Below are 27,563 nucleotides of genomic sequence, written 5' to 3'. Positions count from 1 at the left end.
GCCTGCAAACAGAGGATCAAGGTACATAACCAGAAAGCTGTGTCTATACTTTCATTAGGAAGTTATTTAGTCATTTGAACAGTGATGGTCATCTCTAAGATAATTATAAGCCTGTTCGAGGGGGGGGGGAGGTGTCATAATTACACACCCTGCATGTATTATTTCTTGACATATATTTCTACTCCTTTTTATTGGTTTGTTTTGCACACCAACATCAAACAGTAAAATATTGTATATAATTATAGTTGTTTTTTTTGACATATAGTTTCATTTTCTCAAGTCAGTTTCCTGACCAGGCTGTCCTGGCCTTCTTTATATTTGTACAGTTAAAAAGAAACAAAGAGTCCTACCATTATAGGTCACTCTGGGTTTGGTTAAGCACAAGACCAGGTGAAGATCCATCTCATCGGAGGACACAAACTTGGAGCACACAGGGCACTTGAAGCCTGGAAGAAAGAAAGGAAACACACATACAATGAATAAGGGCGTTTTCACACCTATAGTTGGTAGGGCTGGGCAATATATCAATGTTATAGAGATATCGCGATATGAGACTAGATATCGTCTTAGATTTTGGATATCGTAATATGTTAAGTGATGTCATTTTCTGAACTTACCAGACTGTTCTAGTTGTTCTATTATTTACCTTTACCCACTAAGTCATTAAATCATTTCTGGTGATAATTTATCAAAAATCTCATTGTGTAAATAACATTTTGTTAAAGCACCAAATAGTCAACCATACAATATTGACATCGAGGTATTTGGTCAAAAATATTGTGATATTTGATTTTCTCTATATTGCGCAGCCCTAATAGTTGGTTTACCGGGAGAATGAACCGACTCAATCCTGTTTTTATACCTCATTCTTACCCGGCAGCGCTTCTGAGTACGATTGGCGTATGCTCTGTTGTGGAAAGCTCATTGTGGGACTGGCTCTAGTGGCTGTAATTCTACACCAAGGTTGAATTTCGGGAAACAGACTTCAGATACAGTATTAGGGGACCACTAAGGCCTATATAAAAAGAGACTTCAGATACAGTATTAGGGTACCACTAAGGTCTATAGAAAAGAGACTTCAGATACAGTATTAGGGGACCACTAAGGTCTATATAAAAGAGACTTCAGATACAGTATTAGGGGACCACTAAGCCCTATATAAAAAGAGACTTCAGATACAGTATTAGGGTACCACTGAGGTCTATAGAAAAGAGACTTCAGATACAGTATTAGGGGACCACTAAGGTCTATATAAAAGCATCCAAAGAGCACCATGTCATGGGACCTTTAAAAAAACATCATAGTGGTGCTTTAAGGATTCTAACCTTGGAACCGTTTTCACCAGCTTGGCGATTACCTTGATTTGTTGACGTATTGGTAAAAAGGTAGCTCAAACAATTTAAACCCACCTGAAGTGTCATAACAAGCCAGAAAAACCCTTTTTTTGTTCATATTAAAGAAGCTTTTCATATGAACTACCAGAGAGAGCATGGACATCGAATATGAATGACACCAGTGTTCAGAGCTGAACAGATGTTGCTTTCTGGCTTTAGGTTCTTTCACATTTTACTGCATCAATCAGTGATAGTGCATAGTACAGTATTCATGTGAAAGGTCACCGATATTATTTAAATGATAGTTCAAACATTACGCTCCCTAAATATTTCCAGTTACAGTGCTGGTTGTAATTATCCTTTTGGTTTCAATTTCCATCACAATTATGGTGCACAATCTCCGACACGACAGCAAACCCTGCAGTTTCCACTGACATCACCGTGCCCGTTGTCAAAGACTAGCGCCATAGCAACCCTCATCCATCAGCGGTTAGCGTACAGCTGTGCAGCGGGGGGCTGAATGTCACAGCTCTGACAGGTGACAGATGATGATGTGGAGTAGGGCTGCACAATAGGTCGTGTTTTTATTGTCATAGCAATGTGGTGTAATATACATATCGCGGAAGGTTGTAAAATAACGCGATAGACAGAGATTATTTGTGTTAGAAAATATCAGTTGAAAACTGCACTTTATAATGTAACGGTCATTCTTTTTTAGTGGTGCCTTTATGTTCAATTTCTTTAATAAAAAGAATGTTGATTTCTTTACATTTGTTATAAATTCAACAAGCAGTTTGGTGTATTTTTGCAGAAAGCAGCAGAAATGCTGAACCTAAGGAAACTGAGTGCACGTTGATATCTGTTTATTTCAAGTAATATCGTTATCGTGATATTCAACAACGTTATCGCATATTTGCCTCATATTGTGCAGCCCTAATGTGGAGCTTTCTACAATGGTCAAATCCATCCACAAGCTGTGATACTGATGATGGGATAAATAGATTAGTGCAGCCAGAAGCAGGCGATCCACTGCTTGTCTGACCTATTTAAGTCAGTCACAAAACATGCTGGTGTGCATGCAAGATTGCGAAGACCGGTCTAGAACCACGTAGTCTCGCTTTGCCAGACCCTCCTCCAAAGCGCGCTGGATGAGAGTCTGGCTAGTCCACATAGCATTCGGGGATGGGACGAAAACGTGCTCTGGTTTATTGGCATGTCTTTAAATCAATCGCGGTGTCACTGCAAAATATGCTCGGAAGAAACTTGTTTTGGTAGAACGTGTACGTTCAAAAGTTGTTTTAGTTGTGCAACAGAAAACTCAGATTGGACAGATAGTCTAGCTAGCTGTCTGGATTTACCCTGGAGAGATTTGAGGAGCATAGCCCATAGTCCTCATAAATCCACCGGAGTTTAAAATGCCAACACAAAGGAAGCCCACGGCAACGGATATGCGGCCTAAATTAGTAAAATTCGGCTAATTTTCCGGCGGCTACGGAGCAATCCTGGAAGTGGAACATCAAGGCTATAGACTAAGAACCATGCAATGGGCAATTGGGCATTGGCAATTGGGCATGAAAAATTCAGTTACAGAAACTGAAAAGAGGTGCCTACCAAACATTGGGCCTTTAATAGATTCTAATTATTTAAGATAACTCTCAAGTAAATGTATCCCCAACCCTAGCCTGAAAGCCTGATGGAAGCCAGGGATGCAAATAAGAATCTCCATCCATCTTCGTCCGCTTATCCGGTGTCGGGTCGCGGGGGGAGCAGCTCCAGCAGGGGACCCCAAACTTCCCTTTCCCGAGCAACATTAACCAACTCCGACTGGGGGATCCCGAGGCGTTCCCAGGCCAGGTTGGAGATATAATCCCTCCACCTAGTCCTGGGTCTTCCCCGAGGCCTCCTCCCAGCTGGACGTGCCTGGAACACCTCCCTAGGGAGGCCCCCGGGGCATCCTCACCAGATGCCCGAACCACCTCAACTGGCTCCTTTCGACGCAAGGAGCATGTGTCTCTACTCCGAGCTCCTCACGGATGACTGAGCTTCTCACCCTATCTCTAAGGGAGACGCCAGCCACCCTCCTGAGGAAACCCATTTCGGCCGCTTGCACCCTGGATCTCGTTCTTTCGGTCATGACCCAGCCTTCATGACCATAGGTGAGGGTAGGAACGAAAACTGACCGGTAGATCGAGAGCTTTGCCTTCTGGCTCAGCAAATAAGAATCTACTTGGACCAAAAACCATATTTGAGTCGCATACAGATTTATGAGACTTTGGAGGCAAAACAAGTTCTCAGCGAGATGACCAAATACCCCCCTGGTATGCTAGGGATCATGACTGTCCGTGGACTGGCTGTGGATATCAAGTGATGAGTGATGGGCCTGCTCTCCTTAGGCTCCTTCAGCGAAAAGAAAACTGGGGGAGGGCCAGAAATGACCTGGCAGAGAACAATGACGGGACAAGCTAGCCAAGATGAAGTTAAGTTGGGTTGAGGCTCAACATCTTGCCAATGATAAGGATCAATGGAAGGAGCTTACAGTGACCTTATTTGTCACAGGGGACGGAGAGAACTAAGTGAGCAAGTTATCTCTATTAAACAGTATGTAAGATTTGCACCTCACATCAAGCCTCACCACACACATACTGAAGGGATAAATCCATCGTCTGCAGTGTAATAGCCAAATTTGTAGTGCTCCATAGTGATTGGTTGTACAAATAATGTAGTCATTGCTTCATTGATTTAGTTAAGCAAGTAAAAACATTCGGGAAGATGTGTCTGGTTTCAACAAGACGTAAACTGGTGGAAGTCCAACAAATCCAACATAGAAAACAGAATTGTTCCTGGAGGGGAATCTGATCATGCTAAGCTGCAGTGTGGGACATTGTCTGGGTACTAAAATGTCTAAATGTAGTGGCCCTGGGACAGTTAGTGTTGTGATTTGTGTCATATCTGCAGCTCAAGTTTTCATGTACTGTAGCCACTGACACTCTGATTAACAATGCTGGCAAAAAGACGGTAGACGGCATTGACGTCTTAAGTTAAATTATTTTACCTTCCCCCCCCCCATCCTTCGCAAAGGAATTAACAGCCGGATGTTACGTAGCTTCCTCACACAAGGAGAAATCACTGCGATCTGGAAAACGAGATGCTAATCATTTTGATGCAACACCTGGAAATGACACGAGCACAGCTTGAAATCCTAACAACATGCCTTACTAGAACAATAACATATTTTTTATGACAGTCACTGGAGTGGACCTAAAATCAATTCTTTTGTCCTGCATCGTATTCTCTGTGCTGACAAAGACCAATGTGACCTGATCTCCTGAAAGAGCTGCAAGCAAGCCAACAGCCACACGCTGTTCACCAGAATTGCCCACAGTTCTGACTGCTCCCCATCTAATCTGCTTTTTGGAGAGCATCCCAGGGTTGCACGTTCATTATCGACTGCCCTTACCTCAGCTCTCCTCCACCTGAATCAGCACATCCTGGACGCCGTGCTATTAAATGAGATTTATGAATCATCATTTTATCGATCAGTTCACTGATCATCAACAAGCCTGGCTGCACCCTGCCACACAACACCGGCATTAGCATCACTTTTATTTCCACTAAGTTTTTTTTTTTTACAAAGGCAGGCAAATTCTCAAGTTGACAATTGCCTGAGAGAAGGAGTAGGGTAGGTCGTTCATAGGACAGACATCAATCAGCACCAAATCAGCCTCTCTCTTTCTGCAGTGCTCGTCTCTGCCATGGGTGCTGACCATTTGGGAAAGCACTGAAGGCAGCATTCAGACTCTTCACTAAAGAGGAAACTGAGGTTCTTGTCCAGGAATAACAGAGTCACAAGGTAGGACAAAAAAATGTAACCCCATGAACATTTTTAGGTAGTTGAATGAATTTTTCTTTTGGTTTTCAGATCCTGATTTTGATTTGTGAGGTTTTTATTGTGGCTAAGGTTTCCTATAAATGAAGCCTTTGCTTGGATTCCGATAATGAACAAGACATCAGGTAGAATGATTCTTGACAGTCACAGTGTTTCCGCTATACACATTTCTGAGCGGCGGTCCGCCGCTAAAAGATTGTTACCGCTGCTGCTTCAGCGGTTTATGAAATGTCACAATGTTGTAATTACACGACTCTGCAGAGCCGTCTGCTCTACTGAACTCAAACGAACAGTCATCCGCTCTCCCCTTTGAAGATGAGCAAGTGGAACAGTGACAGGACGTCATCACTTGGGAAGTCATGGCCACCAAATAAACAACAGCGCGAGTCTCTTCAGGCAGAGTGACAACAGCCACGAAAGCTCAACATGAAAACCCCTGTGAAATATGATAGCTACAGGATATTGGGTAATACAGCGTTATGGGCACTGAATTTGATGAATGAACTGTTTATCAGACCCCAAATGAGACAAGAAGCTATCGTCAGCGAACCCTGCGGTCCCTCTGCCTTTGATTCCCCGCTACAGGAGACGTTGTATTACCCTAGCGGAAACGCTGCATTCAGTTTGTTTGGTTGAAATTAAACCATTGATCACCAGTAGGTTATATCAACAGTAGGTAATTAACACGTGGAACCCCATTTTATTGGCAGGGCAAAGACCAGCACAAGCAGCGCTCCGACCGCTTGGTACTTTCCAGACTTTGAAACTTGCAGAAATGTGCAAGTCTGTGATATTTTGTTGGAAGAGAGGCACAAACAGGTGGGAGGTTTAATCAAAGGAGTTGTTGGAAATTTGGTGGAAATTGTCTGATGTCTCAGAACCATCACTCAGCTGCCACTTTGGTGATTTAATCAACAAGAGCAAATGTTATACTTAGCATTAATGATTAAAACCATTAATGGATTTATAAGTGTAGTTAGGGCTGGTCTATTTGTGTGGGCTGAATGGGCTGCAGACTTTTTTTGGGGGGGATTGGCCCATAGAGAGAAAGAAGATCACATGATTGGCCCACTTGTGTGTCTTTCATACAAACACTGGCCAACCAATATCTACTATGGCCCACTTCAATCCTGCCATAGAGAGAGAGTACATTTAAGTCCCGCCCCCACCGACGGCAAAACAACTCCACAAAGTGCCGGTAGCTAAAAACACGAAATTTAAGCATGTCAAATGATTATTTTTGCACCCTTGTCTACCAGAGAGGACAAGTTAGCTGTTAGTAAGCTAGTGTTATTTATGTGTTAGCAAGCTAAGGCACTTGCAAACACAATACTATGACTTTATGATTACCCACATTCCACAATAACATAAGTTGCATAACGTTGCCGTTTACAAAATGCAGCTTTAGCTTAACTTACAGACTTGTCACTTGTTTACAATACAAGACATCTTGATGACAGCCATGCTCCACCCTCATACTTTAGCCATCTTGCCCTCAGGAGCCGAGCAGCCTTTTTGACTCAGTGACAAGGGGGTAAGCGAGCATTCGGAAAGCGTACCTCCTATGGGGAGATTCTGGGCTAACAAGCCATCACCTTCCGTTAGCATCTCATTGACTCCCATTCATTTTGGCGTCACTTTGACAGCGAATAACTTTACGTCTGAAGCTTTTAAAGACTCTTTGTCCATTGTTTATTTCTTCAATATGTTACATTTATGTTTATTACAGTGAAATAAATGTAATTCTTAGTATTGTTTCTTGTTATATGCTGGTGGCTATAACATTTAGTTTTGGTAAATAATGTTCATAGTAAGTCAGATGCTTATTAATGTGCATTATTAATTGCTTATATTTCAGAACTACATCCAACTTCACATGTTACGTCAAATTCAAATTCATGTTAACTTCATGTTCGAGTTGTAAATAAATCTTCTTCAAAGTCAGACATCTCTGGTTCAAGTTCTTACCTGACACCCTACAGCGGGCCAGAGTTTTAGTAGCCAGTTTTCAATAGTTTTTACAAGCCTACTGCCTATATTTTTGTAATATAATAAACGCTGTTACACTTTTTGAAACTATTTCAGCTTGGGCAGGCCTATCAGTGCTTTCTGAAAAAAAATTTAAATACCGCAATAATAATAATAATAATAATACGGAAAACCGTGATGATTTGGGTCACTATAACCGTGAGGTTAAATTTTCCTACCGTTGCATAGTTGACAACAAGTCTGGTACGTTCATAAAATGACACCACTTTACTGTAATGCAGCCTTTAAAACCAGGAAAATCCAACACTTGTGTCATATCATGATATCCAAAAGATAGATATATAATATATATTATATATATAATATATATATAAGATAGATAGATGGATATCTAAGAGGATATCTAGTCTCATATATCGATGTCAATATAATATCGATATATTGTCCAGCCCTAAGTGTATTGACAGAAATGTCAAAAGCTGAGTCTTGAAATAGATTTGATAAGGGATTCTAAATGATTTGGAGTCAATAAGTGGATTTCATACTGGGTCCAGATTGGAGCATGTAGTATAGATCCCCATCCTTAGGTCGGTGTCAGAGAACCAGACAGAAAGCCGGGAGGCAAGCGACATAAAAGGAGTATAAATAAATGTGCTTTTAGTTGCTGAAAAAATGGGTTAATGACGACAGGCCTGCCTCCTGCCTTCTACCTACGTCAGTCTGTGTCTCTATCTCTCCCACAGTAAATATTAGCACCACACACAAACACAAATCCCCAGGCGGCCGCGCTGAAAAGACCAAAATATCCCACTCAGGCCTGAGCAAGGTGATCCAATAACACCTTTCAGTGGAAAACACTGTCGCCTCAAAAATGACCAAAACAACAACAACAACAACAATAATATAAAAGTAATGGATTTTAAGCAACTGTCAACATTTTGGTAAATATGATTTTTTATTTCTTTCTCAGACTGAGAGAAGATTGACCCTGAAGTCCGATTTCTGTGCGATGAGTACAGCTAACAGGTGGCCTGGCTCTGTTCAAAGTGAAAAAAAAATAAAATACACCTCCCTAAAGCTCACTAATAAACCTACTGGATCTCATTTATCTAACCTGTACACATACGAAAAAACAACAATTTGTTTTCTAGGAGGTTAAATGCTGTTAATTAGGGCTGGATAGCGTTAAAAAATGTTCAATACCAATACCTATACAAAAAGTTTTGATGCCGGTTCCTGAACAACTTTTTTCAATACCAATTTTATAAATTACAACATTACGTCACAAATCTTTTTACTTAATCTTTTAATATTATGTCAGACAAAACATCTAGGTGCAGTGACTGTGCACAGTTACCCGTGGTGTCATCTAGTGTTGTTGCCGGTACTGGCCTGTACGGAGACATTTACTAAAACTGATGTCTGGCGATGTCCCGCGCTCCAGTAGGAGATGCTTCCCAGAAGTGATGGATGGCTAGATTTACGGTTTTCAAATTGTAGTTTTTACATTTCTGTTTGTGTAAACAGTCGTTAGTCAGTTTCCAGACGCCAGTCTTTATGCTAAACTACACACTAACAGAATCAATTCAGCTCATTTAAAAAGGAGCTATACACTCTTTGTTTGGATCACAGCAAGTGTAGCTCATTTAGGATTGTTATCTGGGTTGACGACAACATTAGCAGTGGGGCAACCAGAGTTGAATTAAGCATCCCAACGCTCCCAAGTTATGATGCCAAAAGGTTTTCCTGTCTTTGTCTCCTGCCGATATTGCGTAAATGCAGCATAAACACACAGACATGAGAGCGGTAAAGATGGTCCCATCTCGTCTCAGCAACACATGCAATTTAAATTTTGAAAAAAAAAAAAAAAAAAAAAAAAAAAAAAAAAAAAAAAAAAAAAGCTTTTTCCCAAAAAAAATTTTTTGGGCCCCTTCTCTCCCCCTTTTACCAGATTATCAACTGTCAAACATATCTAAAATAAAGGAAAAACAAAAAAAAAAAATAAAAAAAAAAAAAAAAAAAAAAAAAAAAAAAAAAAAAAAAAAAAAAAAAAAAAAAAAAAAAAAAAATCTATTAAAAGATTAAATTCTAATTTTTGATTTTGTTTGGGAAAACAGACGACAGCTTCCAGATGCCAGTCTTTATGCTAAGTTACACAAAAAAAAAGCAAATAAGCAAAAGAAAAAGTACACAAACCTACAACTCACATATTTGAAAGCCATATGTGTAGAATTTTAAAATGTCTGACGCCAGCATCCCCAGTTAAATGTTTCCAAACAGTTGCTAAAAGCAACACATGGACTTTCTAATCTGCAATCTGTTTCTGCAATCTTGTTGTACAGGGTTTCCCCTGTCTCCACATCCACCATTGTGGTCAGTAAAAGTGACAGTTAAGGTTCCACCAGGTGGTGTGTGCCGTTAATCATCTGCCATGTTAGACTGAGCAGATGGCCAACACTTAGGTAAAACAGTAAGGGGTGGTTAAAAAAACCCAGACGGCTGGCAAACACACCGCAGGCTTTAAGTGACTGCTAACTGGCTCTGTATCCTGTACATGTGGATGGGGCGTGGCTGTATTGTTGCCACAACAGGCACTGAATACACTCACACACAGTAAATCTAGCCTAGTTAGTCTGGAAAACACACTATGCTCAGTGTTTTCACTTTGACGGGGTGTGGGTGGGTGGGTGTGTGTGTGTGTGTGCGTGTCTGTGTGTGTGTGTGTGTGTGTGTGTGTGTGTGTGTGTGTGTCTGTGTGTGTGTGTGTGTGTCTGTGTGTGTGAGATAGGTCTGGTCTTATCAGCTGTGCTGACAGTGTCTGTACTGGAACACAATGACGTAATTCAAAGCAGCTGACTCTATGATAATTGAAAAGTATGAGTCATGTGGATTATAAATCATACTTTCTCACAGAACCACCTCTGATAAGCAATCTCATTTTCACTTTCCACTGGTATTGGTACAGAACGCCTTCCGGCCGGATTTTCATAGTAGCTTGGCGGAAGCTTGGTGAATAGCATGGGCCAAGAGAGTGGATCTGAATCACAAGGTGAATACACAAACTATTTTTTACTTTCTATAACTTTGCGAGATAAGTCATTTGTGCTGCATTAACATTGTGAAATGGGGCATGACTTGGTCGGAGGTCTGTGCTCTCTGAGTACCATACTAGACGCCAGCATGCTTCAGACAAAGTGCCAGATTGTCAAACAGTTTCTAAAACCATCTACCCCCATACCTTTGCGACGACAATATTGGTCTGACCATATTTTTTTACTTTCCAAAACCGACAATCAGAAATTCAAGCCCGCTTTACTCAGCGATGGGGCCAGGTTGTGAGAAAGTATGCCCCAACTTACAAAGTAGGAAGCAAGCAGCAAACTTTCAAAACCTCTCTAGAAATCTACAGGGGAGTCACGGATGCTGCGTCCACGCAGTGAGACACAAGCACACATCTGCTGTGGTATTCAAATGAAGGGACTCAGCAGCAGCGATTAAGAGAGCAAGGTTAGGTAGCCACTGGCTTATCTCATCAAGACAGATTTGAGCTATCCTTGGACGGACTCAGCCACAAACGCCACCATGGCTCAGATCTGTGGTACATGATCTCCTGAGACCTCACACGGACCTGTGGACATTTCTCCAGTAACGTTAACATTGATGTTCTTCTTATTATAGAGCGTGCAGGCTCTCTACTACTGCGTTAGGGTTGGGCATCATTTGGATTTTAACAGTTCTGATTCCAATTCCGATTCTTCCTTTCGATTCCGGTTCTTATCGATTCTCGATTCCAATTCTTTGAGGGGTGGAGTTGAAACGGGTCACATGCTTATTTCACAAATAAGAAGAAAGTTTTATTTTGTGAATCAAAATAAAACTTTCTTCTTAAAACTTCTTTCTTCGGTAAAACTGCACCCCACCATTTGAATAATGGTGGGGTGCAGTTTTACTGGGCTTTTTCCAACGTAAAATTAAGCCACACTAGAGCGCCGCTTACTGTGCTCCAAGGCTGCAACACAACAAGCACATGGCCACTTCGGAAACCAAAATTTGCGTGTGTTACATTTGGAACGCATGATCCGATTTGAAACCAAATCCTCCAAACGATTCCAATAAAGTTACGATTCCACTGGAATCGTAATTTTTTTAAACGATTCCAAGTAGGACTCGGTTCTAGATGCCCAATCCTATACCGCGTTAATGAATAATGATAGCAACAGTAAACAAAATGGTCAGACAGTGCTCCTTCTCCTCAGAGCCTCTTTGCAAGAAACAGATGAGCAACAAACCCATTCTCTACATCAGCCAGCTTCTTTGAACAGTCTCCCATCACCCATCGTCCAGGTATGGCATACAGCGGTCACAGCTCATGGGCATCGTGGTCAACACCACAACAAAATCCGTTCTCAATTTAACTCTTTATAGTTTCTAATCCACATCCACCACTCTTCACATCGGCAGGAATTGGATCCACTGCACAGCACTTACAGTATTTAACAAGAAAATACGTCACTTTCAAAGCTGGTTTGCCCGTTAGCATTTAATAGTCCGACGCAGAGCTCACTCCACATAAAACGCTACATTAGAACACTTTCAGCAAACTTCACGGAGAACAATGAGGGTAAAACAGCATCATATAACGGTTTAACCAAAAATTCTCCTGTCCAGCTCAGCTAAAAACATGTTTCGTCGAATTCGTCATTAGCAAGCTTGTTACAAGGTTATCTTCGCTTCACCTGTTCAACGGACTTCAGCAGTTCAGATAACACACTCGATTGTCCTGCTGTTACAGATGTGAACTAGCCACGGACAGTTCACTCGTTTATGGGTTCGCCACGGCATATTTGAATATTTGGCGTTATTTTTGGCATTAAAAAAAAGCTTTTTCTGGCCTGGCAGGGGTTCCTGTAGAAATATAGGGGAAACACTAACACATAACCCTATTTTCCACTGGGCACTTCTGTGCTGTGTTCCAGTTTTGTTCCGTCCTCCGTCACGCACCATACCACACCGGGAGCGTCTCAGAAGCGGAGCGTATTGCTGCCCGACTCGCAGATTTTATTTTCTCTACAAGTACTTAACAGAACAGTCACGGGTTTATTCAGCTAGTATATACCTTCCACTCCAACCACTCCTGTAATTAAACTCCATGCCTTTTCTTTTTTGGCGTTGTCCTGATAAAAAAATAATCTGTGATGTCATTTTATGTTTTTCTACCTCCAAGATGAATCTCTCGTTGTCCATGGTTTCATCGAGGTTTCGAGCTACGTCTTTTGTGAAATTGACTGGATGCTGCCGCTGTTTCCGAAACGCCCCGTGGCTCGTGTCAAAATAGACCTGGCGCATATCTTTAGCGGAGCGGAGCCGGGAGCCGCTTCATGCACGCTTCTGTGGCGCAGCTGGTGCAATATCAAGCATTGACTTGAAAGGCCGCGACTGCTCAAGGGGCCCGCGGCGCCCCCGGAATGCAGTGCAGACACGCCTGGTGCAAAATTAGGGTAAGGGTAGTGGGGCATCACGTAGCTTCAGGTCTTAAAATTGAAAAGGGTGTATCGGTCTATCCCCACGCGAACATGAATATGCTCATCAAAAAATAGACAATGGGGATAATGGGAGCGTTAGGTTTGGAAAGCGGACTAAAATGTTGTGTTGTCGCCTTCACACCTTCAGAAAAACTGAATAATCAGAGCAGGATAGCAACACTGCAGAGGTGTAACTGTCGCATTGTGCTTCCTCCATGGCTCTTGGCGGTCATACAAATGTATAGGCGGTACTGTGTGGAATGGGTAACAAGCAAATACAATGCATATTAGAGACACCTATTAAAGCCGGAGTTGCTAATGTTATGGAGAGACATGTTCAGAAAACGCTCTAGAGAATCTCTATACCTAATTTAAACACTGATTTATCAAAACTTTGACCCAACTATCATTACGTTTTACAGGAAACAGCAACTGAATAGATGAGTTACAGATGCCCAAGTAGAATGTATCTCAAAAGGTCATTAAATCTATTTTCTCAGTCTGGGCCGAGCACTATGACAACATCCATGAAATCAAAAGTTGGCTACAATTTAGATCTGGATCCATTTGGTAAAACCAGATTGCTGATAGGAAGCTAGACTCACTTTGGACTATTACATCCTCTCCCTGTACACACGGTCTGCTGCAGGAAATAAGGTTCATAGCCGGTGCATAACCTTTCCCAGGATTTTAAAATTCTATGATTGGGTTTGATTCAAGGATTTGAAGACATCCAGAGTTCAACCCAGACACGTTTATGGCAGCCTGAGGGCACAGTGTGCTTCCCAGAGATATTTCTTTTGTGCATAGTTGCAGCCATTATCTGGAAGGCACAGCTCTTCTATATAGGGCTTGCAATGTCTGTCTTTTCAGTTGTCTTACTGCCATGTCTTTACTGAACTAGAGTGCCAAACTTTTGCTACACAACAGACTGATGAATTTATAGAGTGTCTTCCATTTCAGTGTGTAGTAGTATCAATGATGGGAGTGTATTACACCGGAGATGTGGGCCTGTGGGCAGATGGAAGGTTTCAATCTTTCAATTTTCTCTGTAAAAATGAATTTGAATGCTGTATTTCTGAACATTTATTACCAACTTGTGGAATATCTGCATGTTTTGAATGTTTAATAACGCATTCTAAGTTTGTTATAGCACCCCTTAGCACCACCTAACCCCAAAGTCAGTCTTTTCCCCTCCCCTTGTGCTCGGTGTGTGTTACGTTCTAAAAATCATCCTTACAGGAAACAACAACCTCTGCTATCAATATACATGCTGAAAATGGCATGTTTTAAAGACCATTTTAAACATACAATAAGGCAGGCCTGCTTAGCCTGGTTGACACCAGACCCTTCTCAGTTGTAACAGAGAGTGGCTCTGGGCAAGTTTTATTCACAGCCCATTTCCAAAGAGGTGTCACCAACGGACGCCGCTCAGATGCCTCTGGATTGGATAGTCCTTCAACCAATCAGACCAAAGATCTGGGTGACGTAGCAGCGACAGCAGCATCAATGGGTTGCTGCGCTTCGGTGGCCGTCATGTTGAATGTAAACAAAACGGCGCTTGCTGTTGCTGCGCTACAGTCATCGTGTAAAGCACGCCTCAACGGTTGTGATTGGTGCCTCGATTTGGAAAAATTGGAAATGGGCTTGAATGGGCTCTTGGCCAGACGGACTTGCAGAGCAAATCTCATATTTTGCCGGAAGTTCGTCAGGGTTTACCCAGGCTAAGGCCTGCTAGGTTCTCTCAGAAAATGATTTTAAAGATTTACAAAGAATATTTTTATAAAAGATAAAAACCTGGACAATGGTGTCTGTCGGTACACGATCCGTTCTGCCTGCACGATCCGTTCTGCACATGCGCAATGTTCGCGCATGCGCTGTTGTAGGAGCATTTATGACACTGCACGATCTGTTCCACGCTTCCGGTCGACAGCCAAGCTAACGTTAGTTTAGCTAACAGCTAATTCGGCTAACCGCTAGCTGAGACAGCATGTAATAACTTTAAAAGACCCTCAAAATAAAACTTGAAAATAAACGTTAACATATATAACAGCTGTTACGTCAGTTCTACTTGCGCTCATTTAAAATACAATCACTCAATATTTGCCTTTATTGTTATTACTGTAAAGTCTTAATGTAGCTGTAGCCTGCTTCTCCCATTAAAGTGATGGTTCGGAGTAATTTACGCTGGTCCTTTAGACCATGACTTCGAACCACCAACACCTTTTACTGGTTAGCTAACACTGGGCGGGTTAGCGAGTAGCGTTAGCCGCTAAGTAAGCGGCGGGGCTGGTAATCTACCGTTTGTACTCTTAAATGACCCCACTAATAATGCCCGAAATGATACAAAAGGTCTACACTAGTATATATAGGTTATGCTCTCATAAAACGATGGATTGGAAAGTTTGTAAGTACACCAGAAGTTTACGAACACTTGCCTGCTCTCTTCTGCTCTCTGTTGCTGTTGCTGCTGCTACCTGCAGTTAGATGAGTGCTTAGGGCCGTCTATAAATTACTACACCGAAAAGAGATACAACAAAAATATGTATTAATTTAATGATTAAATAAGGTAATGTCTCCAAACTTACCTCAATTATTACTTGTCTCCTGCTAGTTATATTACAGCACTTACTTTAAAAAATAAGTTAAATTAAAAAATATTTTTGTTGCATCTCTTTTCAGTGTTGTAATTTGTAGATGTCCCTAAGCACTCGTCTCACAGCAGCAACAACAGCAGAGAGCAGAAGCCAGCAGGCAAGTGTTATTTACATAAACTTCTGGTGTACTTACAAACTTTCCAATCCATCGTTTTATGAGTGCATAACCTATATGTACTACTGTAGACGTTTGGTATCATTTCGGGCATTATTAGTGGGGTCATTTAAGAGATACAAACGTGGGTCCATTAGCCCCGTGCTAAGCTATTCAGCGGCTAACGCTACTCTACGCTAACTTGCCCAATGTTAGACCCAGGTGAAAAAAGCTTCTGGGGGGGTGTTTGGCTCGAGGTCATGGTGCAAAGGACCCTAGGGTGAATTACTCCGAACCATCACTTTAAGTTTGACTTAACGTCATTATCTTGCGCATGTGCAGAACGGATCGTGCAGGCAGAACGGATCGTGTACCGACAGTGTCTGCTAAAAAACAGAAATATTGAATAAACAACATTAGTTTGTTTATCAAAAAACTACACACTACACTAATATACTAAGTATAACATTTCAATAATAATTTATAATTAATAAATAACCAGCTTTTCAAAAAACAAACCGCTCTGTGATAATAACTCAGCCCATAGATTCACTCACTCAAAGCAGATAGTATGCGTGAAATAAAAACAGGACACGTAATTTCACTGTGTGTAGTGTTAACTACGCTAACTAACCGTGTGCTGTGAACCGTGTGAAGTGATTAAAAAAAAAATAATAACAGACAACAGCTGTGTCTCAAAGACCGGGCAACAGCCAGGACGTTGAGAATCCACGAGCGAGAGGTGATGGATAGTTCCAGTCACTTCGTCACGTATTCACTTCGTTGAAACAAGAGAAGACTCACTGATGTGAAGAACAGGACAGAGATACATATAGAAATGCTCTCTGCCTGCCATATGCCAACGCTCCGTAAGTCCATCACCCCATCTCTGCCCGGGCATGCCCCGGCTGCCCGCACATTTGTTGACAAACTCCAACGTGCACGCGACGGTGAAATGGCCTTTAAATGTGAATGAACGACAGTTACACTCACTCGCAGCAAATGCTCTTTCCGTTGCGATTGGTGGTATCTTGACAACTCGCCGTTACCTTGTTTTCCTGTGACTGTGTTGATGTGACTTGTACATTACAGCCACTCAAACAGGACAGAGTAACACGGCGGATATTTAAAAAAATGTTTGAAGACTTAATTAAGGCGGCAGGCGCGTGTTGTTAAGGCGGGCCGCCTAAACTGGAAAGTGCTGCGGGAAACCCTGTTCTGTAACAGAATCTATCTTTTGCTACGTTTACATCCAGCATTCCCCCTGCTCTGGCGTTTCCCCCCTCTCATTCCCCCTGCTCTGGCGTTTCCCCCCTCTCATTCCCCCTGCTCTTTCTTTTGACTTCCTTTTGGGTCATGACGTCTCAGTCTCTGAGACTAGCTACTAACATTACCATGGCAACTACCAGCAGCGGGCAGAGTCTCCACACTGCCTCCTGTTTATGCCCAGTATACCAGAATGTTGAGAGATCACTTTTGGCTCAAAACTAAAACCAAAATGTAGCCTTAGCTACTAAATGCTAGTCAGCTAACCATTGTTGCTAACAAGTTTTTAAATGAAAACTTAATCTGAATCTGGAAACGAGGTTGATGAGAGCGGAAAGACTCAACCAAAACAGTCTTCAAGTTGCGTGCAAGACAACCAAAACAATGAGTTGAAAGACCTGAAACCTTTGAGATCTGCATACTGTCATTCACTACGAGTGATGCATAAAATCAAAGCATGAATGTGTGCGGTGGCAAAGCGTATCAAACACTGACGCATATGTGGCTTCTGGAATCCCGATCCAGAATAGTTTTTCTTTAGACCTACTTCTTGCCTGAGCTCAAGTCCTCTGTGTTTCTCCCAGAGAGTTTGGGACTTTTGCCAACCTGTGGGGAGTTTACATTCTACAATTTGGGTATTTCATAGGCTGATTGTATAATTTTTAGTCTCTATATACTTGAATCTGACTACTTTTAAACTGAATAAAGAAAGGCTCCAGTAGTTCTCCAATCTTAGGTTTAACTCGTGGTTGCGGTCCAGAGGAAGACAACAAAAAAAGAGCTTGACTTCCTTAAAAGGTGCTCTATGTGATGTGACGCGTTTTTTAGGCAAAACATTTTTTAGTCACATACAGCAAACACCTCCTCACCATCCCCTAGCTGCCTGTCCCCTGAACACACTGTAAAAAAACGTGGTCGCTGAAGACAGCCCAGGATCCACAAATGGTAACAAAAACAAACTGCGCCAACCTGCACCACCAAACATAACAAACAGTGTTCCAGCCAATAACCGACAAGAAGGAGCTGGTTGAGCCATCACTGCAGCAGCGTTAGCACGTAGGCTACTTCCACAATGTGTATTCATGACTCAGCCAACTCCTTCTTGTCGGTTATTGGCTGAAACACTGTTTGTTATGGTTCGTGGTGCAGGTTGGCGCAGTTTGTTTTTGTTGTTGTTTGTGGAGCCTGGGCTGTCTACAGAGACCGCGTTTTTTTTACAGTGTGTTCAGGGGGCAGGCAGCTATACTGTATGTATGTGACAAAAAATGTAGCCTAAAAAATGCATCACATCACTTAGAGCACCTTTAAGACCTCTGGATTATTCAGTGTGCGAGGCTGAGCTGTCAAAACGCGGATGTTTTGTATGCATAACTTGCTGGTTAGCTAGCTTTTGCTAACATCTGTATATTTGTGCAAGTGGGGTAAATAAACAGAATGCAAAAATAACCCAGCGGTCAAATTCATGTAAATTAGCATATTTGTTTAACTCAGCTCAGCAACAGGTGATATATAAACTGCTGTATTTTCTTTACTGTATATGTTATTTTTTATTGTCCCTGTTAATTCACAGAACACAATGTCAACAGTTTAAGCCCAGTTCATACCAAAGATATGTGATGAGACAAGTTGAAACTTGCAACGCGTCAGTCTCCAGCTGAGCCGCAGCCACACAGTCAGCTGTTGAAGTCGAGCTGAGACGGGCCGGTTCAGACCGCTGAAACTTTTCTCTGCGACGTTCTAAAATGGTTTTCTCTTGTTGCAAATCTTTGGTCTGAACTGGGCTTTACACAGGGACTCTCTCATCTGTAGTAAGTAGTTCCAATGGAAACTGTTGACAACACGGTCTTTGGCATACCCAGAGTACTAGAATGTTCCTGTTAAAGCTACAGTCGGTACCTTTCATAGAAAAATAGCTGTATGTCATATGTGTTACTGCTCCTGACAGTAGTACATGAATCAGATCATCTGTGAAATAATCGCATTCCTGCGCCTCTCCCTGGTGCTCCTAGTGTTCAGGAAAACAGAGCCGAAGAGTCTAAGGGCGCTGACACACTAACCCGATAATCGGCTGTTGGACAGTCTGGCGAGGTCGGTGACTCGAGTCCGTTTCAGCGTGTTCCGTGCCGTCGTCCGTCAGAGGGGCCGTCGGCCTTTATTTTGGCCGACCTGACATGTTCAGTCAGAGGGCAGGGCAGGGCAGTCGGGACTCACCCGGAAATGGCGAGCGGAATAAGCGTGACTAGAGTCTCTCAAAATCTGACAAAAATAGTTTAAACTGACCTTTGTCGAGCTGAAATGAATACAGATTCAGCAACTGCACGGCCTATTTCTCGCTTAAAATGTTTTCAGAAACATGTTTCGGTGAACTATTTTAGTACAATATGAGATCGTATTCTGAACAAGCCTCCCCGTGTTGGTCCAAAAAGTGCCACAGAACACACCAAAAAGACGAGACGAGACGTAATACATCTCTATAACAGCAGGCGGCTCTAATCTGTATTGTTGCCCAAGAAATGAAAACCGGCAGCTGATTGGACGAACGCGTCACATGGGTTTGTTTTCTCCGGAAATTCAAAGCCAGACTGTCATGGCGGCCGTTCAGAATATGATCTCATATTGTACTAAAACAGTTCACTGAAACGTGTTTCTGAAAAGATTTTAAGTGAGAAATAGGCCGTGCAGTTGCTGAATTTATTTATTTATTTTGATTAGGACAATGCACATTAATCAACATTTCTGTAAATGCGCTAGTGTTAGCCAGTCGGCTAATTTTCATCTGTAGTCCTAGTCGCATGCATGTCTTTATGGTGGGAAGAAACCGGAGCACCCGGAGGAAACCCACGCAAGCACGGGGAGAACATGCAAACTCCACACACAAAGGGCTGGAACCTTCTTGCTGTGAGGCAGAAGTGCTAACCACTGAGCCACCGTGCTGCCTAAAAAAGTAATACATTACTACATCTTTTTATAGGCTATGTGACTAAAAGAGTTAGAATATAAATTATTTCTGAGACAATTAATTGTCCAGCAAAACTTGGAATTGTTACAGCTCTAGGTACAGTTTAACCTTAATCTGCATTTCTCAGGGGTTCAGCACACTTCATTGAACAGTAACCGAGAAAACACCACGCCAACTGCTAACGCAACTTGCAGACGATAGACTGTTAATATACAGTCTATGTTGCAGACACACAAGTGTGTAGGTGTGTGTAATGGACTGCATTTATATTGTGCTTTTGTAGTCTTAATGACTACTCAAAGCACTACACACACACACACACACACACACACACACACACACACACACACACACAAAGTTAAAACAATCCACCACACAAGTTCCAAAGTTCAGCGTCTTGCCAAAGGACACTTCCATGTCGACTGCAGTAGAGTCCGGATCGGGCCGAATTTTTCTGTCACAGTTAGACACAGTTAAAATCAAATTTTTTTCTCATAGGCTACTAATGACACATGTAGGCTACATTTTTGTGTGGAAAGCTTTTATTAAGCAACTGTAGGAAGGCATTCGGAAATGTCAACAGATGAGGTCATCAGCTCACACGGGGCAACAAGCGCACGTTAATAAGCTGTTAAAATGTTCAATGTAACACGTTCACCTTTCCTGCTTGCTTCTTTTCCGACTGTGGTCAGAAAACCAGGGGAGACCTGTTACCTCCAGGGCCGACGTTATAACATGAATATCGTCTGGGTTAATATCCCGTTTCTGGTGAGACAATGACTGAACTTGGCTTACAGTCAATTATTTCGGACACCGCACACACTGTGTAGCTACAAAACTTCAACTTATTGCACCAACTCTGCTCCGTTTGCATACAACACGTCTGCTTCCTCTTTCTCTCTTCTGACCACTTTCCACACACACACACACACACACACACACACACACACACACACACACACACACACACACACACACACACACACACACACACACACACACACACACACACACACACACACACACACACACACACACACACACACACACACACACACACACACACACACTAAAAGGAGCCGCAGCACCATTTTACAACAAATGCCCGACCCGAACCAGACCATAATTTCTAAATATCTGTCCGAACAGGGCCCGGCCGACTCGGGTCGGGTATCCATGCCTTAGACTGCAGGGGCCAGGGATCGAACTACCGACCGAGACAACCCCTCTACCACCTGAGCCACAGCTCGGTGTGTGTGTGTGTGTGTTCACTACTGATCCACTTATGCCATTTTAGAGGAAGGAACCCTAATGCGATGAGTGAATTATTAGGCTCCCGTCTGCTGACTCACGCTTGGATTAACAATCTGTGTACACGACTTGCTTTATATGCGTGTGCTGTGGGTTTTTTTAGACTCACTTGTACACTGACCGCAGTCCTGGTAAAGCAAAAATCAATGTTCTGAGTCTGTCACACCACAGGAAAATGTGTTATTGAAAAAGAACATGGAAAAAAAAAAAAAAAAAAAAAAAAACCTGACATGACAAAAGAAATCAATAATTATTTAATGCCTGCGTTTTATTTTTCAGTGGAACTTTTTTTTTTTAGTGCCAACCAAAACTAAATCTGGGCACCAAATTCGATACATTTTAGGCATCGACCAAATTGCCTCTGAAAGTATCGAGTATCGAAAAATGCCTCGTCATTCAATACCCAATTTCAATCCCTAAGGAGTAAATCTCATCAGCATCAGTGAGCCAATCAGCATGCAGCATTTATTCTACCAAGATCTAATGATGTCTGCGATTGGTTGTCTAGCGTTACACGTCGTAGAGACACGCAGGAAGAACTCTACGTTACACGTAGTCGGAGCTGACAAATATAGAAAAAGATTTGTGCTGGAATGTTTGTTTTATAAAATTGGTATATTAAAAAAGTAGCATTTAGGAACCGGTATGAAAGTCACAGTATTGGTATCGGTACCTGTCTGGACTTTTTTCTTTTCTTTTTTTACTTTACCCAGCCCTGGGAGTACTTGACGCAAAATCCTTGAATTCCCTACACAGCTTACGGTTGTTTTGTTGGTCATGGTTGGGCAATAAACTCAACAGGAAGACACTCGCAAGGAGGCTCACGCTGTTTATTTTCACAACGTTTGGCTCAACTTGCACATGCGAGTCATCATCCTCACACATGGATGCCATTAAACCAGCAGGTGCATGGACTTCTTTGAAATAGCTTGTTCGAAAAACCGCCTGACCTAATGTCACCAAAACATGGTTCGAGGCAGTTAATAAAATGTAGAAGGAAGCTTGATTGCGTTTTCAGAAATAAATATGCAACAGGGAAACATTACAGCCTGTGTTGTTAGTGTAATATTAACCGGTTTGGAGACTTTGTGGTCTGGAGGAACAGGGGAGACTCTGTTTTGCCTCCAGGGCTGAGGCTCACTTCGCAGTCACACTGAACATGTACTACCACTGGAATACTGGACTGTCTCTCTCTCGCTCGACTATGTACGACACACACACACACACACACACACACACACACACACACACACACACACACACACACACACACACACACACACACACACACACACACACACACACACACACACACACACACACACACACACAAAGTTTAAACAATCCACCACACAAGTTCCAAAGTGATTCCTCTGCAAGACATGAGGAAAATTTGCGATTTGGGATAACGTTGTTGAATATCGCCATAACGATATTTCTTGCGATAATTTAACAGTTCTTTTAGTGTACTGCATTTCTGCTGCTTTCAACATTCTGCTAAAATATAACAAAGTGCTTGTTGAATTTAAAAACAACTGAAAGGAAAATCATTTCCAACTTTCTTTCACTGAACTAATCGAATATCGAATTGAACATAAAAGGCAGCGCCAAAAGCGAATGACAGTTACATTTTAAAAGTGCAGTTTTCGGCTGATATTTTCTTTCAACTAACTCAAATAATCACTGAGTGTCTTTCACGATATGTTGCAGCTTTTCGCGACGTATTTATTGCGCCAGTTGATATCACGATGACATTAAAAACACGATATATTGTGCAGCCCTAAAAGTGATGTCTTTAAGTTGCTCGTTTTGTCCAACCAACCGTTATAAAACTATGTATAGTGTTGTAAAAGACTAGAAGAAAACGTAATACCTTAGTTTTAAGGTTACAGTGGGCCAGCTAACCATTTTAGAGACCATTTTTTTATGAAATAATATATGGATTTTATATACATTTCATATTGACTTTTGAAGGGTTGAACTGACCTGTTTAAAAGGACCAGTATATTCAGTTTTACTATGTCAAATAAGTTCTTTATTGCATTACTTTAAGTGCTTAAAACATATGAATATAGCGCGCACACACACACACACACACACACACACACACACACACACACACACACACACACACACACACACACACACACACACACACACACACACACACACACACACACACACACACCAGATCACAACGCAGAGATCACACACACTGGTTACAGTCATGTGATGCAGTCACATGACTGTCTTGCTTGGGCATACCAAAAGCTCGGTAACATTTCTGAACTGTGTCCGAGTATACTTCAGTGTGAACAGTCTGCTGGTAATGGCATACTTAATTATGCATGAAGTAGGCAGCATGCAGTACTACTGATTGAGTATGTAGTAGGGATGGGGGGAAAAAAATCTATTTAAAAAATCGTTTTTAAAATTAGATTTTTTTCCCCCCCTAGAATCAATATTTTTCATTTTTAAATCTCAATACTATCAAATCACAATACTTCTACAATCACCATGTATCGCGAAAGAATGGAATCGGGACAAAAGCATATCCTCCCAGCCCTACTAGGCAGTACGTTAGTGTGCTATTCCGAACACAGCCTAGATCTTGAGTTAGGTGTACAAATTCCCTGAATATCCCTGCTTCCATTCACACATGACCCCAGCGCAGGAAATGTTCCTGAACATTTCAGGGTTATTGGCCCGATTCCACTATTTTTAGGCTGAATACATTTTGATTTGACTATTTTTAGGACAATAAATAACGTAAGACTTCCGTTTTCCCAGGCCAGAACTCGACTTTTGACCAATACGTAGATAGATTTGAAAACAAACTTTTGTAAAATATAATTAGACCGTTTACTAAAAAGGATAAATACAGAAATTCAAATATACAATAAGTTAAACATTTTATAAATGATCTAGGTTTTAGTTTTGTCTGATGAAAATGTTCTTAGTTGGGCTGGGGGGTCAGGACCTCAGCTACTGTATGGCCCTGCTTTGCTCTTGTAAGAATTTTTTTGCCCATTCACTGCTCACATGTGTTTTCAGATGTGGCCTGTTACAATGACCCATCTTCTGATCATTTTATTAGTCTGTACATTCATTTGAGTAACACTTCATTCAGTTGTGAAAAACAGACCTTGTTCTGTTCCAGGGCTGTTTCTTAACCCAGTGATCAATCTGCTGCTGTGAAATCAGGTGTATATCATATACAGTATGAACTATATGAAACGACTGCATAAAGTGTTTAGTACAGGGGTTTTGCAAAAGAAACACTATTGAAGTTGTTAAACCCTTCAGTTAATTATTTAAAGAATAAGTTGGATTTTGTTTGTCAAAAGAAGTCATGCACAATTATAAAGCTGGTTTCTAATTTATGTAATTGTATTTATGAAATGTAAGTATTTTTTTTATTAATGAAATTAATGTGATTTATGAAATGAATAAGTGTGCTTTCAAATTCGTTTATATCATTTTTTGTTGTACACAGTGTCTGAGTCTGGAATAGAGGATTTTAAATCCTGAACGAGAAAATGTTCAATACATTTCAATATGTGCACTTAACATTTTGGTATTCATTGACTGCATCCTAAACCATCTGCCAAGCCCAGCTGTAAACATCATGAGTCAGTGTCACTACAGTTCAGTGAACAACCGAGCTGTGTCAACACAAGCCGGCGGATTTTGCCCTCTTACCTCCGAACAGATGAGGCGAGAGTTGTGCTGGTAGTGACCCTATCAACAGCCGGGGACCTTCGTGCCCTCCGCCCGAGCGCTCCCTGTCCGCTTCCTCCGGGCTACTGCCGCCTGACTCCTGGGAGCTGTAGGCTCCGCTGCTGTTCGGAATGGTGATACCGGACTGAGGTCTGGTCCCGGAGCCCCCCACAGACCTGGCCCTGGCTCCAAGGTGCTGGCTGGTGCTAGACGAGGCTCCAGACGCACTACTGTACGCGTGGTACCTCACACCTCCGGCGGTAGTCCTGCTAACATTGCTGCCGTTGCTGCTGGACGTGCTGGAGGGCAGGTCCGAGCCGGAGTAGGCTCTGGTCCGTCCGTTAGCAGCTGGATTAGCAGCGGGGCTGCTCTGCTTTGCCCCCATGGTAACCTCCAGTGACTCGGCTTTGCAATATTAAAGAGGCGCTCTATGAGCCACTGCGGAACAGTGCGCCAGATTTACGCCCGAGGCAGATGGCTTTACAGGGCAAACACGTAACGTTACTGGAAGAAAAGAAAAGCAAAACAAACTCGGTGTCGCTATGTTCCCGTCGACATTAGGGGAATGCCAGTTATTGAAAAGTTGAACCGGTCAGCTGTGACAAAAGCTGAAGATGATTGTAAAACTTTAGAAGCCGCCACCATTGTATCCGGCAGGTAACGTTAACGTTAACGTGAATCCTTCCTGGTTTGATCCGCCGCTGTGGACCCCGCTGAGCTCCGGCCGTTGGCTCCTCCTCAGTGCCCGCTCCGCCATGGCTCCTGTGCAGCACGAAGGAGTGAAGAGCCGGGCTCCTCACACCTCCCTGCCTGACAACGCATTGCTCAAAGGAAGGAAGCGATGGGAGGAAAAAGCCCCGCACAAAACCGTTTAATCAGCGGCAGCGAGGAGACTCAGGTGCGCAGGCTATCTGTCAAGCTAGCTGAGCTCATAAGTATTTCCGCTAAGACGTTTCAAAGTAAAAGTCGTTGCGGTGTTTTACAGCGAGCATTCAGTTTCCGAGTACTTTCTTAGGTGCACCTAATTAAAGACAGCCCTGCTCCAATAAAACTGACCTTTTTGTAGTTTTCAATTTGACAGAAGTGTTGATAATTGATGTCATTTTGGACGCTGTACTCCCTCAAACAACCCAGTAGCCTACTCCAGTCATAGACATTTGCATGGGCAATCTGATGGTTTTTTTCAATGACCATCTCCATATTTGTTCTTCATATGTCACTCTTTTTTCATTGTCAATTGTTTTTACACTTTTTTTCAGTTTCAACTTTCTGTCATCGTTTTGGCATGGAGGAGAGAATGTCAATCTTCTAGTCCCACACACAGCCCACTCCGAGCCAGAAACAGCTTAGCGTACGATTCCTGGCTCTATTTTAATCCACTGAAGATATGTAGAGTCATGACATTTTTATTAATGTTCAAATATGAAATATAGAGAAATTATCCAAATATCATTTCATGTGACTTTCAAGTAGGCCTAACAGTAATGCACAGTAAACTACTTTATATGGTCAAAGGAACATTTTGAGCAGAAATCCTTTGCGCTTCTCTGCAAATGGTTTTATCATATTGGGACTTCTTTGGTAATGACTGATGAACCTTATTTATATATTATTATTACATGATGTGTAATATAATGTTGTTTTTATTTGGTATATAACATGTGAGAAGTGATTACTGAGTCTTTCTTTGTCCTTTTTGGCTGCTCCAGGCACTGTTACCGTACCTGCACAGACTGCTCTGGCTTTACTGTCCATCTATGGCAACAGCTTACACAAGTTTAACTCCCAAACCACAAGTAGGCCTAAGTCTGTTTCCCTCAGCCATTGTTTTTCACATAAACTCTAGAGCCTTATGTTAGCTACGATAGCTGACATAATTAAGTTAACTTTAGTCAATTAAGTTAAATTAACTTTCCTCTCGCTTTGCCAGCTCTATCTCCACAGCGCTGTGGAGTAAGTCTGGCTACACCACGGATGCATTCTGGGATAGGAGAAAAAAAACACTCTGTGTTGTTTGCATTTCTGTAAACCAATCACAATGGTCTTGGGCGGTGCTAAGCTCCAGATGCAGCAATGGTGGCTCTGCTAAATAGTCTCAGGAAGGAACTCGTTTTGGTAGAACCCTGCCACATACAATATTAAATGAAGTTAACTGTTGACATAATACAGTAACGTGATCTATTTAAATTAGCTGATACATGGTTAAATTGGCTTTTGCTCATTGGCTCTTACCAGTGTATCTCCGTCTGTCAGCATTAAAACAGAAGAAAATCAGAAGATTGTAATTGAAAAACATCAGAATATATCAAAATATATATATATAAAATGAAATCATTTTTATCATTATTAATGCCTTTGTTAGTTTTTCAGTAGAACTTTTTTTAATGCCACATTTTATTTTCTGAATCTGCTGCTTTGTTTGTTTTATTCACAGTGTTAGACATGTAACCGTGTACAAGATGAATTCATTTCCACTGCATCTTGCATTGCATAACAACTTCATGGCACACTTTTCTGAAGACTGGACACTCATTTATGTTTTAACCACTTGTCAAGGAGCGGGACATCTTCCCTATTGTACATCTGGATAAGGTCTGTGTTGTGGAAGAACATTTTGCAATTTTCATCACAAGTCATATTTTATGTAACAATTCCACTGAATAGGCCACTTGATGGTTATTCCATGCATCCCAATTTAAGGAACGCAAGTCATGCTCTTATTGTGAAATGGAAAGGGATTATTTTCTGTCTGGTGTGTATATATGGAAATTTAGATAGCTTGGACCTTGACGTCAGCAGCAGCGCAGCAGCGCAGCAGCGCAGCA

General features: G+C 41.9%; 1 protein-coding gene across 2 annotated transcripts in view; it reads right to left on the bottom strand.

Annotated features, from left to right (window-relative positions):
• znrf2b (zinc and ring finger 2b) overlaps positions 1-25,612 on the bottom strand; it is a 43,416-nt gene extending 17,804 nt beyond the window's left edge. The window contains exons 1-2 of one of the 2 annotated variants that reach the window (XM_039806231.1): positions 24,721-25,612; positions 351-446 (exon numbers count right to left, since the gene is read on the bottom strand). In XM_039806231.1, the coding sequence (XP_039662165.1) occupies positions 351-446; positions 24,721-25,123 (499 nt within the window). In that variant the 5' untranslated portion in view covers positions 25,124-25,612. The remainder of the gene's footprint in view (positions 1-350; positions 447-24,720) is intronic. The other variant, XM_039806230.1, reaches the window with a different exon arrangement.
• Positions 25,613-27,563: the final 1,951 nt, after the last annotated feature.

The sequence above is a fragment of the Perca fluviatilis genome, chromosome 7 (genome assembly GCF_010015445.1).
Source record: "Perca fluviatilis chromosome 7, GENO_Pfluv_1.0, whole genome shotgun sequence".
NCBI classification, from domain to species: domain Eukaryota; kingdom Metazoa; phylum Chordata; class Actinopteri; order Perciformes; family Percidae; genus Perca; species Perca fluviatilis.
The sequence above is the reverse complement of the archived record's forward strand: the minus strand, read 5'-3'. Positions and strand labels throughout refer to the sequence as shown.